General features: G+C 33.1%; 1 protein-coding gene across 4 annotated transcripts in view; it reads left to right on the plus strand.

Moving 5' to 3' along the window:
- Positions 1–13832, plus strand: part of PTBP2 (polypyrimidine tract binding protein 2) — a 76170-nt gene that overhangs the window by 16024 nt on the left and 46314 nt on the right. For all 4 annotated transcript variants that reach the window (XM_055339603.1, XM_055339604.1, XM_055339605.1 and 1 more), the window contains exon 3: positions 10007–10082. In XM_055339603.1, the coding sequence (XP_055195578.1) occupies positions 10007–10082 (76 nt within the window). The remainder of the gene's footprint in view (positions 1–10006; positions 10083–13832) is intronic.

Raw genomic sequence — 13832 nt, forward strand, 5'->3', positions numbered from 1 at the left:
GAAAATTTTTAAGATTTTTATTAGCGCTTTGAAATGTACAATATAGTATTGTTACTTACAGTAACTGCTATACGTTGCATCCTCAGGATTCATTTATCTTACAACTGCAAGTTTGTATGTTTTGACCACCTTCACCCTTTTTGTCCATCCTCTACTTCTGGCAGCTTTCCATCTGTTTTTTGTATCTATAAATGTAGGTTTTGTTTAAAATTAGATTTTACATATAAGTGAGATCATATGTGTATTATTTGTCTTTCTTTATCAGATTCAGTATAATAACCCTCAAGGCCCATCCACGTTGTCATAAATGATAGGGTTCCCTTTTTTTTTCTTTTTCCCTAATGGCTGAATAATATTCCACACCACATTGTCTTTATCCATTCATTCATTGATGGTCATTTAGGTTAGTTTCCATGTCTTGGTTGTAAATTCTGCAGTGAACATGAGGATGCAGGTATCTTTGAGATAGTGATTTCCTTCAGATAAATTCCCAGAAGTGGGATTGCTGGATTATATAATTATGCTTTTAAAAGTTTGGGGGATAACCTTTACTGTTTTCCATAGGGGCTGCACCAGTTTACATTCCTACCAGTAGTGAGCAAGGGATCTCTTTTCTCCACATTCTTATCAAATACTTTTTATTTTTTTTTTTTGTAATAACCATTATAACAGGTGTGAGGTGATAGATACCTATTGTGATTTTAATTTGCATTACTCTGATGATTCGTGATGTTGACCACTTTTTTACATGATGACCACTTTCTTACATACCAAGTGGCCATCAGCCTTTTTTCTTTGGAAAGATGTCTATTCAGATCATCTGCCCATTTTTAATTAGATTTTTTTCCCCTGAGTCATATGAATTCATTGTATATTTTGGATATGATCAAATACCATAGTATCCTCTTAGTCCCCCATGGGTACATTCCAACATCCGTAGTGAATGCTTAAAACTGAATAATATCTAATTCCATGTATATGCTGTTTTTTACTTGTATGTATACCTGTGGTAAAGTTTAATTTACAAATTAGGCACAGTAAGAGATTAATAACAATGAAATAGTACTTTTTATATAGCTAGGTGAGTGTGATCTCTTTCAGACTAATTGTACTGTACTCACCTTTCTTGTGATATGAGATGATAAAATGGCTACGCGATGACATAAAGTGAGGTGAATGATGTAGACATTGTGATGTAGGATTAGGATGCTTTCGACCTTCTGACAATACTTCAGAAGAAGGATCATACGGTTGACCATGGGTAACTAAAATTATAGTTAAGAGGAGACAATTGTATATGACTTGCAAATATTTTCTCCCATTCTGTAGGTCCTCAGGTTGCCTTTGCTTTTGGTGTCAAATCCAAAAAAAATTCATTGCCTAGACTAATGTTGAGGAGTTTATCCCTGTATTTTCTTCTAGGAGTTTTATGGTTTTAGGTTTTATATTCAATTATTTAACTTATTTTGAGTTGATTTTTTGTGTGTGGTGTGAAGTAGTAGTCTAGTTTCATTCTTTTACATGTGGCTATTTACCTAGCATCATTTACTGAAGAGATTGTTTTGTTTTGTTTTACTGAAGAGATGGTTGTGTCTCCATTGTACGTTTTTAGCTGCTTTGTCATAAATTAATTGACCCTGTATGTGTGGATATATTTCTCTTCCATTGATCTGTGTATCAAGTTTTTATGCCCGTGCCATCCTGTTTTGAGTACTGGTTTGACATCCGGAAGTGTGAGGCCTCTAGCTTTGTTCTTTCTCAAGATTTCTTTGGCTATTTGGGATCCTTCACAGTTCCATACAAATAGGATTGTGTTCTATTTCTGTGAAAAATGCCGTTGGAATTTTGATAGGGATTGCATTGAATCTGTAGATTGCTTTGTGTAGTATAAACACTTTAACAGGGATCCCTGGGTGGCGCAGCGGTTTGGCGCCTGCCTTTGGCCCAGGGCGCGATCCTGGAGATCCGGGATCGAATCCCACATCGGGCTCCCGATGCATGGAGCCTGCTTCTCCCTCTACCTGTGTCTCTGCCTCTCTCTCTCTGTGACTATCATAAATAAATAAAAAAAAAAAAAAAAAAAAAAAAACCACTTTAACAATATTGATTTTCCCAATCCCTGAGCACAAAATGTCTTTCTATATATTTGTGTCAATTTTTTCATTTTTATTTTTTAAACTTCATTATTAAACTTTCAAGATACACAAAAATAGTATGAATGGTACAGTGATACACAAATCCTTTCTTTTGGGGAATATTAAAGTAAATCTCAGAGGTCGTTTCATACCATCCCTAAATATCTTATTGTGTGTCTCATATAATCTCCTAAGGATTATATTGGTACCATTATTAAACCTAAATAAAATTTAAACTAATTTCTTAATATTATCTAATTCCCAGAGTAGCCAAAATTTCCCAGTTCCTTCAAAGATGTCTTTTTTCCCCTTTTCAAATCAGGAACTAAGGACAGTCAATATTTAACATCTAATGTTCAGTTAATTTAATGTTTAGTTAATGACTTTTAAGTCTCTTTATAAATCAATTTACCTTCTTCTCCCCCTTTATCATTTTTTCTTTTACTGCTTATTAGAGAAACTGTGTCATCTATTCTGTATGATTTTCCACTTTGTTGATTTTGATGATTATACTTCTATGTCATTTTATACATTCCTCATATCCTCTTTCCTTTGATGAGGCTTGACCAGATTCAGGTTTAAATTTTAGCAGAGATATTTTGTGGGTATTCTCTATGTAATTCCTATTGTATCACAACAGGAGGAATATATTTATTTATTTCTTTGGAGTGATAACATTTATCAGTGGATTTGGGTTTTGTCAGTGTGATGTATCCCGTATAGAGTGCTCCATCATCCTTTCACCTTCGTTTTTTTTTTTTTTTTTTAAAGATTTTATTTATTCAGAAAGAGAGAGAGAAACAGAGACATAGGCAGAGGGGGAAGCAGGCTCCATGCAGGAAGCCCGATGTGGGGCTCAATCCCAGGACTCTGGGATCATGCCCTGATGCTCAACTGCAGTCACCCAGGCATCCTCTACCTTCTGGTTTTTATAATGGTTTAAAATGATTTATTAATCATTTAAAATGGTTCATAATGACTGGAATTTCATTGAGCATTGCAAAAATGGTGATATTCTTTTTTACCCCTGCATATTTTAGTTAGATTTTTCTTTTTTTACATCAAATATTTGTCATACTGGAATACCCTTTTTTGTAAAAAAAAAAAACAGGGTAGATTTTGACTTTAAAAACGTTTCCTGATGAGTTGGTACTGTAGCAGCCTCCATTGTAGCCAGTGTAAAGTTTTTGTTGTTAAGAATCATTGTGATGGCAAGGACTTTTACATTAATTTTCCAGTCTTATCATGATGATCATTCTTTAAAAAGTCTTTGTTTCATCTAGAGCCAGTGAGAGCTCATAACACAGGTAGCTTTGATACTTACTTGCTTGAAGTAGGATTTCTTGTTCCAGACCTTTTGTTGGCCATTTCTTTAAGAAAATTCTGGTTCCTTTGGGTGGGTAGTCCTTAGAGACCACAATGTGGGTGCCAAGGTGCTAATTGTTGCAAGGTTGTTACTACTTCAAAGCTCTTTTTAGTAGATTGAGCTAGCAGTGTTTTGAGAGCAGATACTTTGGGCTCATTTGTTATTTCCAGTTCATATTTAACTTTACATTTTTATTCTTCTGATTTTATATTTGTATCTCGTATGTTGCATAATTTCCCTTGTAATATCAACAATATTACATATGTATACTAGTTTTTTGAAAAGGAACATCAATATTATACTGATACTGTAATTACTGACGATAGGTAAAGGTTTCTTTGTGGTTATTTTTGTTCTTAGAGTATAATTACAGAATTCCAAAGTTTATTGAGAGATTTCTGTTGTGGTTGTACTACCAAGTTGATAGGTTTAATGGTTTCATTTTGGTTTGGATTTTTAGGGATTCCACCCAAGTGAAAAGTAAAACTCCATTTATAATGATCGTTAAATTCTTATCCACTCTAATTTGCTTTTTCTATCCCATTATAGCTATTTTCATTAATATTTGGTTTGTCCTTCTTTATCAAATATAAACATGTGAATTGCTTCCTGCATTCTCCCACCTGGGCAGTGAAAGAGAAAGTGGCAGTGTATTCAGAGTATTAATGCTAAGTGTAGCCTGGAAATCACACCATAGCTATACATGGACATTTTTTTTTTTTGTATTGCTGTATAGAAAGTCTATGAGTACCTCTGTTCCCAATAACCTGTCCAATAGAATATATTGTTCAGTGATTGGAGTTTTGCTAGTCTGATATATGAGATGGCACCTTTATTGTATTAATTTGAATTTGTTTTTATTGTGAGCAAGATAAAACAGTTTTCAGTTTAATCTTCTGCCTATATTTTTTTTTTAATGGAGTAACTGGTCTTTCTAAATTTTCACAGTCTGTATTTGAAGTTTATATGTACTTTTTGATCAAAGTTATTTAGAAACTACTGGAAAAATTCATCTGATAAACTAAAACAATTTAATTTTTTCTATTTTTTTCCTCTTATCAAAATGTCTTACTGTGTTTGAGCAAATATGGTTTGCACAGTTCTTCTTTATGGAGTTTATTGAGTTACTCATTACAGAGATTATGATCTGCTTTTGTGACTTTCCTAGATATTTAAATACAAGGATGAGTTGCACATAACTGAAACATATCAGTTGAAGAATTTAAAAAATCATAGTATACCAATATATTAGAATGCTATGTGAAGCTGTTGGTAAAATGAAGTACATTAGTAGTGTTGAGTTTTTTTCAGAATCTCTTAGCTGTTTTATTAAATGAAAGGAAAGCAGTGTGAAGCAGCATGTATGGTATGATTATGTTTTGTATGAATATTAGAAACATAAATAATTTTTGGAAAAGAATTGTAAATTTAATGATAAATTTTGGACTGGGGAGAATTTCACATTTTCTCTTTTTGGACTTGAATTTTCTAAATATTTGGAATTAATGTTATCAATTCTGTTGCATATGCTTATGTATCCTTTTTAATCTCCCTTCTACTCTGCCATGAGTAGTGACTGCCAAGAATTATTTTATCCTTTTCATATGTGATTTTGTCACGTATATGGCAAAAATGTATTGTTTGTGTTTTCTTGAGTCTTACGAAAATGGTATGCCCATTTTATGTTTTCCATGACTTGTGTTTTAACAATGGTTTTAATTATTAGCCATGTTTTTGTGTATAGTTATGTAATACTCATTGTAGTATAATATTAATCTGTTAAAATACCCTGATGTGTCTCTTTTCCTGTTGGAATTCACCTTGGTCATTTACTATTTTTGACTTAAGAACAATGCTGCTCTGAACTTTTTTTACTACTCGGTACATGTGTGCAAAAGTTATTGCGAGTATATAAGAATACAAATTGCTAGGATGTAGAGTATGTTGAACTTTGCAGGGTAGTATAGATTTTTTTCAATGTACAGTAGGATATAAGAGTTCTTCGTGTTTTAGATTCTCATCAAGAATTGGTCAAGTTTTAAATTCCTTAATATTTGCTATTTTGGTATGTAATATTTTCTTTGGTCTTTCTTTATATTTTCTTAATTACTAATTTATTTTTCCCTAACATGTTTATGACCATTAGTGTTTCTTTAGTGAAATTTTATGAAATACCTATTTGTTTCTTTGCCTAATAAAAAATTTGAATTTAACCAGTTATATAGTTTTTTTTATGTATCATTGTTGCTGATTCTCTATTGGTTATTGCTAATATTCTCTCATAGTTTGTAGCTTTACTTGGCACTTCTTAATGGCGTGTTTTGATGAACAGAACCTGCTAATTTTAATGTATTGAGTTTAATATGGCCACAAATTCCCTGTGCCATCATAATTAAAATTATTTGTGTTCTTTTTCTACCTGTTTGGATCTTTCCCTTGTTCTTATGGCAGTCTTAGCTGTTGATTGTTGGAAATCTTTAAAGCAATCTCTAATAATGGTTTTTAAGTTTTCATCTATTGTTGGGATAGTTTTTTTAATAGAGATTTTGTGTCCACTCTGTAGGAGAATTTATCAGTATTTTTCATGATTCATTTTCTTGTGTTCTAAACTTAAGAAGTCCTTGCATACTCAAATTATGAAGATTATTTCATACATTACAAAAATTTTTAAAGTTAACGCATTTTATATTTGTCTCTAATCCATCAGAAAATTATTTTTTGTTTATTGAAGTAGATAGGGATCCAATTTCCTTTTTTTTTTCTCTCTATGTAGAGATAGCTAGTTAAATTTGCAGTGCATTTCTTCCCATTATAGGTAAATGTGTGTTAGGGTGAAGGCTAAGTTACTGTATTAAATGCAGAACATTGTGGTATAAATAGACAAGTTTATTTTTCATAAGCCAAAGTCCTGTTGGTTTAAGAAAATGGTATCAGTCTGCTCCATCAGGTTATTCACTGGGCCAACTTTCTTTCATCTTGTTGCTTCATTATTTTTTAAGCTTTTGTTTTGTTGTCTGCGTGGTCTGATAATAGATAATTGTACTATCTTGGTTTTTTTTCCTTTGATTATTCTCAACCTGAGGTTTGTCTGTTCTGTTGTTTTGTTTAAAACTCAGCTTTTGTTTTTTACTCATTCTCTTTAGTGTATCATTGCAACCCATATTCTGTATTTTTATTGGTTGTATGAGTTAGTGCTTCTATCTAGAATTGCAAATAACTTGATATTCTGCTGACTTAGTTATGAAGGCTGTTAAATGTACTCTTCTAGCAGCATGTGTGAAATCATTTGAGGACGATAAGGCCACAAATAAAGCATTTTTTAAAAAATAGACAAGACTTTGCCATTCATGAACATAAATTGTAGGAAGGAGAGTGTCCTGCACACTTCATGTCAGAATAACAGGCTTCTTTTATACTTCAGTAGATCTAAGATATCTCACTCCTCATCTCCAGAATTACTTATGAATCCACTGGAGAAGGAGGATTTTTGACTCACACAAACATCTAAAATTAAACTGGTAAGATGTATTTCAAAGGAAGTCAAGTATACTTTCAAGTGTGGGAGTCTGTTTTTTTGAGAACGATGACAATTGTTAATAAAACATTCATTCACCTATTTTGTCAACAATTGTTTGTGAACCCTGTGCTTCATTGACACTTGGGGATATCATAGTGAACACTGCTGATGTGAGCCTGGCATGCTTTCTGATAATCACTGTTGGTTTATTATAACACTTAATCCCAAGGATTTTGATGTAAATGTTCTCTCCAGATATGAATGAGGAATATTCTAAAGCTTAGAATAGTTAAGAAATTTACTAGGTACTTGGCTGGCAGGTGGAAGCTAAACTATGGAGCCCCTTTTCTTAATGCCGTATTGCATACTTGTCATAAAACACAATGAAAATTAGGTTGTTAATCTAATTGTAGTCACATCAACAGACTAAAAAAAGAAGTCACATGCTAATAATAGCAGTAGGTGAAGAAAAAGCATTTGGCGGAATCCAACATCAGTTTGTGATAAAAACTAGAAATAGTTTCCAGTTTTAGGAGAACCTCCTCAACCTGGTGAAGAATGCTACAAAGAAACTAAAACATACTTAATGGTGAGAAAATCAGCACTTTCTAAGATTAAGTACAAGGCAAGGATGTTGCCTCTTATCAGTTCCTTTCAACATAGGAAAGGAACTGATTAAGAGGAGGAGGAAAACTACAAAATTCTGATGAATGAAACCAAAACAACCAACCCAAAACAAATGGAGAGATATTCCATGTTTGTGGATAGGAAGACTCAATATTGTCAAGATGTCAGTTCTTTCTAACTTGATCTATAGATTTAATGCAATCCCAGTCAAAATTAGAGCAAGTTGTTTTATGGTTATCAACAAACAGATTCTAAAGTTTCTGAGGAGGGGCAGAAGACCCAGAGTAGCCAAGACAGTATTTTTTTTTTTTTTTTTTTTTTTTTTAGCCAAGACAGTATTAAAGAAAAAGCTACAGTAATCAAGATAGTGTAGTTTTGGTGAAGAACAAATAGGACAGTGGAACAGAATAGAGGGCCTAGTATAGAGCCCCCTGTAAATATCAACTTACCTGTGACAAAGGAGCAAATACAATACCGCGTATCAGGTACATTCTCATTAACAAATGCTGCTGGAACAGTTGGACATCCACTTACTTGCAAAAGGATGAATCAAGACACTGTTAACATCTTAACAAAAAATTAACTCAAGATGTATTAGAGACCTAAATGTAAAATGTGAAACTGTAGAACTCTTAGAAGATAATATAGGAGAAAACCTAGATGACCTTTTTAGTTATAGATATATTATACCTTTTTAGTTATAACCAAAGACTCAATCCATGAAAAAACAATTGATGTGCTGGACTTAATTAAAATTAAAGGACTCTTGCTCTTATAAAGACATTATCAAGAGAAATAGAAGATGAGCCACAGACTGGAGAAAATATTTGCAGAAGATGTGTCTGATAAAGGACAAAACAGATCAACAACTCTTAGAACTCAACAGTGAGAAAACCCAATTAAAAAATGGGTCTAAGGGGATCCCTGGGTGGCGCAGCGGTTTGGCGCCTGCCTTTGGCCCAGGGCACGATCCTGGAGACCCGGGATTGAATCCCATGTCGGGCTCCCGGTGCATGGAGCCTGCTTCTCCCTCTGCCATTGTCTCTGCCTCTCTCTCTCTCTCTCTCTCTCTCTCTCTCTCTGTGACTATCATAAATAAATAAAAAAAAATTAAAAAAAATGGGTCTAAGACTTTAGTAGACACTTCACCAAAAAGATGTACAGATGACAAATAAGCACGTGGAAAGATGTACCACATCATATGTCATCAAGGAAACGCAAATTAAAACAAGATACTACCACACATGTATCAGAATAGCCAAAATGTAGAACGCTGAAAACCATAAATGCTGACAAGGATGTGAAGCAACAGGCATAGTCATATGTTGTTGATGGGAATGCAGAATGGTATAGTCCCTTTGGAAAATAGTTTGGCAGTTTTATAGAACTAGATATACTTTTACCAATAATTGTGCACCTTGGTATTTACCTAAAGAAGTTGAAAATTTAATATACCCACAAAATCCTGGGCATAATTACGGCAGCCATATTCATAGTTGTCAAAACATGGGGAGCAAGCAAAAATCTTTCAGTAGATTGAATGAATAACTAAACTGTGGTATGTCTCGACAGTGGGATATTTTTCAAAAGTTTTTACTTTTGAAATGGGCTTTCAAACCATGGAAAGATTGAGGCACCTTAAGTCCATGTTACTAAGGGAAAGGAGCCATTCTTTGAAGGCTACATACTGTATGTATGGAACTATATGCCATCCTGGAAAAGGCAAAACTATAGAGACAGTACAAAGATCAGGTTGGGAGAAGGATGAATAAAGCAGAGAATAGAGAGTTTTTCAGGACAGTGAAAATATTGTATACAACATTCTAATGCTAGAAATATGTCATTATACATTTGTTCAAACCCATTGAATGTACAGCATCAAGAGTGAACCCTCAGGTAAACTGGATTTTCAGTGACTATGATGTGTCAATGCAAGTTGATCCTTGGTCTAATAACTGTACGACTGTGCCAGGAGGTTTTGATAATGAGGGATGCAATGTATGAGTGAGGGCGGGGAGTACATAGAAATCTCTGTTGCCACCTTCTCATTTTTATTATAAACCTAAAACTGCTCTTAAAATATTAAAAAAAAAATCTTTTATTGTTGCTGGTGAACCAATGGTTAGGCTTACCTAAGCTATTTCAAGGAAGGAAGGAAAAACTGTTGGCTTTGTGGAAAAGGGGAGAGATTGACAAAATGGAGTTAATTTTCTTTTTTAGGGTTAAGAATTTTAAACCATTCCTAATACTGTAACACCTGACATTTGTTTTTCAGTGAATATTTGAAAAACAGATAAGTGGCCTATTTATATTTTTAAAATTAAAAATGTCTGATGGTAATATGTTTTGTTTTTTTTACAGAGAGGATCTGACGAACTACTCTCAGGCAGTGTTCTCAGTAGTCCAAACTCTAATATGAGCAGCATGGTGGTTACAGGTAAGTGTTTCTCTGTTAAGAATGCTTAATTATTTGCCATTTTATGGGGCCAAATGTCAAAACTAAAATTTAGTCTTTTATAGAAATTAAGCCTTTTATAATTTATGTTAAGTGTTTTAAGTGATTCTGTTTAAACACTACAGAAATTTTACTAGAGTATATATGGGTCAAGTAAAAAACCTGAACTTGGTGACTTCTGTGGGCAACTACCTGAGTCTGATTGCCATTTTTTTAATCACAAAAATATAACTCTTTCTTTCATATTCTAAGTCCCCTCATTCTTGTCCCTTTTGTACTTTTGTTTTTAGTTTTTGTGTTTATGTCTTAGTATATATTTTAACATAGTACTACCTCCGAGTCTTGGAACATATCCAAGACTCAGAGTGGATGCCTGAAACTGCAGGTGGTACAAAAACCTAAATCTACTACACTTTTTCCTGTATATACATACCTGTGATAAAGCTTGGTTTGTATATTAGGCTTATGAAGAGATTAACCAACAACTAAAAATGAACGGTAATAACAATATACTTTAATTAAAGCATACTCACCCTTTGTCATCTTGTGATGTGGGATGATAAAATGTCTGTGATAAGATGAAATGAGGTGAATGATGTAGACATTGTGATACAGTGTTAAGCTACAGTATTTTCGAAGGAGGATCATCTGCTTCTGGACTATGGTTGACAACTGGTAACTGAAACTATGGAAAGCAAAATTGCATATAAAGGGAATTACTATGTTTTTGTATTCTATATCCCACAAACCCTAAAGTCCAATTAAATAAAAATCAAAAGATTCAGCTGCACAGTTGTCTTTTTGTGTACTTTCAACCTTTTTTCTTTGCTGTAACAATATTTTATTTCTTTGAATTGAGTTCCATAATGTTATCTCCATATTATCTTCATACTTAGGGTATTTATCTTAAATTGTGTATGTCTGAAATAAGACAATAAATTGTCGGTTGTTTGTAATGTCCATCTAAACAAATACAAAACAAATTTTTAGGCCCTAGTTTTATGGGCACAATTTTGAATCTGATGATGATGAGGAGGAGGAGGAGGAGGAGGAGGACAACTGAATTAGTTTGGCTTATAGTCTTGCATTTTACATTTTTTACCTAAAACCCTTTTGCTTTTTTCTAAACCCTTTCCTGACTGACTTGCTTGAGGTAGTAAAAGGATTGTAAAAGAATAGAACCACTTTGATTTGCTTCAGATAGCTATTGCTTATGTATATATACACCTTGGTGCACACGTAAACATGCCTGGCAGTTCAGTTAAATAAAAACTATAATGAAGTATTTACCAAATATAGTCATAGTGATGTGAAATTGAATTTGCCTGCAGATAATTATTATTGATTTTTTATGATTACAAAGCAAAATCACTAGATCATGATTTTGATAGCCAAAGTATGGTGTACAAATAATTAAAGTGATCAGATGTCTGTAACGCTGCTTTGCTAGTTTCATTTTTAAAAACAATATATATAGTATGAATAGTTGAAACATTTTAAAAATGAATACATAGGGCTATGACAGAATAACTTATAGCAGCCTTTCCTTCCCCTGATATGTCCTCCAATATAAAAAAAATATGAAACTGTATCAAATATATTGGATAGCTGTTGCCTGGAATTGATGAATAGGCAGTACTAGATAATGATCCCTGAGAAAAGGGAAATACACGAAGTGAATCCCATGATCATTTTGGCTGTCTGCCTTGGAGTGCCCTATTAAAACACTGGGCAGTTAAAAAAGTAGAATCTTTTAAAAAATATTTTATTTATTCATGAGAGACACAGAGAGAGAGAGAGAGAGAGAGGCAGAGAGACATAGGCAGAGGGAGAAGCAGGCTCCCAATGCGGGACTCGATTCCGGGACTCCAGGAACATGTCCTGGGCCAAAGGCAGACGCTCAACTGCTGAGCCACCCAGGCATCCCGAAAAGTAGATATTAAACTAACATCAAAACAGTAAACTAGTATGTAAATGTAAATTGGTAAAGAAAAGTCCTTTGTACTAATCACTAGCTATGTGAGGTCATGAGCATTTGAAATGTGCTCTTCCTAACTGGGGTGTATGTATGTGTGGTACATGTGTGTTTCAAAGACAGTATCAAAAATAGTAAGAATGCAAGATACTTCATTTTTTAAAATACTGATTGTTGATGCAGTAATATTTTAGATACAGCAAACTGAAATATATTATTAAAATTTTAATCCTTTTTACTTTTTGATATAGTTAATAGAATATTAAAATTATGTGACTTGCAGAACATTTCTTTTGGATATTACTAATCTAAGAATTAAGAGGCAAAGGTTGTCAGACTGGATTAAAAAGCAAGGCCTAACTGCAGTACCTCTTGCTAGAGTCCAACTGAGGGAGAAGGATATAGACTGAAAACAAAAAGGACAGAAAGTAATGATCTATGCAGACGACAAGCACAAAAAAGTTAATCTGATTATTGTAGCTTCAGACAGAATTCAAGACAAGGATTGTTACTAATATTAAAACATTTCATAGTGTTAAAGGGTTAATCTATTGGAAAACATTTGTATAACAGTAATAACAGAGCCTCAGAGTTGATTAAATATGTAAAACTAAAGAGAGAAACAAATCTATAATCGTTATTGGATATTTTAACAGTAATTGATTTAACAGTAATTGATAGGACAGTTAGATCTTTAAATACACAGAGGATTTGAACAATGGTATTCTTCAGCTGGGCTTTAACTCATATTCAGGAAACTATACCTTGACTGCAGAATAACTTTTCAAGTGTACATAGCATCACGGTAGACTGACTTTATATTAGGACATAAAATAACTCCATAGATTTCAAATGGCTGAAAGCCCATATATCTGATTATAGTGGCATTTAAGTAGAAATCAAAAACAGTAAGAAATCTAGGAAATCACCAAATATTTAGAAATTGAACTGCATAATTCTGAACAATATGTAAATTAAGGAAGATATAAGGGAATATTTTTCTGATTGAATAAAAGTGAAAATATATCAAAATTTGATGGCTGTAATGCAAGAAAATACATTAGGGGAAAATGTGTCTTCCTATATCCGTGTATTAGAAAATGCTTATATTAGAAAGAAGGTTTACTCCTATCAAGAAAAGAAAACTACAATGCCAATATCAGGAATGAAAGTAGAGGAACCACTACAGATCGGAAAACTATAATGCCAGTATCAGGAAGCAGAGGTACCACTAGATCCTACAGAATGTTAATGGGGAAAATGAGACAATGTTATAAACAGCAAGCAGTAATGCCAATAGTTTCACCAACTTAGGTGAAATAGACAAAATCCTTCATAAACCTAATTTACCAAAACTGACCTAAACTATTACTCCATAAAATACAGATTATGTCTGTGTCCATTATAAAAATCGGATTTATAATTTTTTCCACAAAGATCACTCCAGGTATAGGTGATTTCACTCATAGGTGATTTTACTCAGGTATGAAGCTTCAGAGTATGAAATAATAGCCATATTCAATATACTTTTTTAGAAATTAGAGAAGCAAGGAATACTCCAGATTCACATTATGATCCTGCTATAATTGATACCAAAACCTAACAAAGAAGATGTAAGAAATCAAGATTTCAAACTAATATTTTTTATTAACATAAATGCAGATATTCTTTTATTTTATTTTATTTTATTTATTTATTTATTTTATTTATGATAGTCACAGAGAGAGAGAGAGAGGCAGAGACATAGGCAGAGGGAG

The sequence above is a fragment of the Nyctereutes procyonoides genome, unplaced genomic scaffold, assembly GCF_905146905.1.
Source record: "Nyctereutes procyonoides isolate TBG_1078 unplaced genomic scaffold, NYPRO_anot_genome, whole genome shotgun sequence".
Lineage (NCBI taxonomy): Eukaryota > Metazoa > Chordata > Mammalia > Carnivora > Canidae > Nyctereutes > Nyctereutes procyonoides.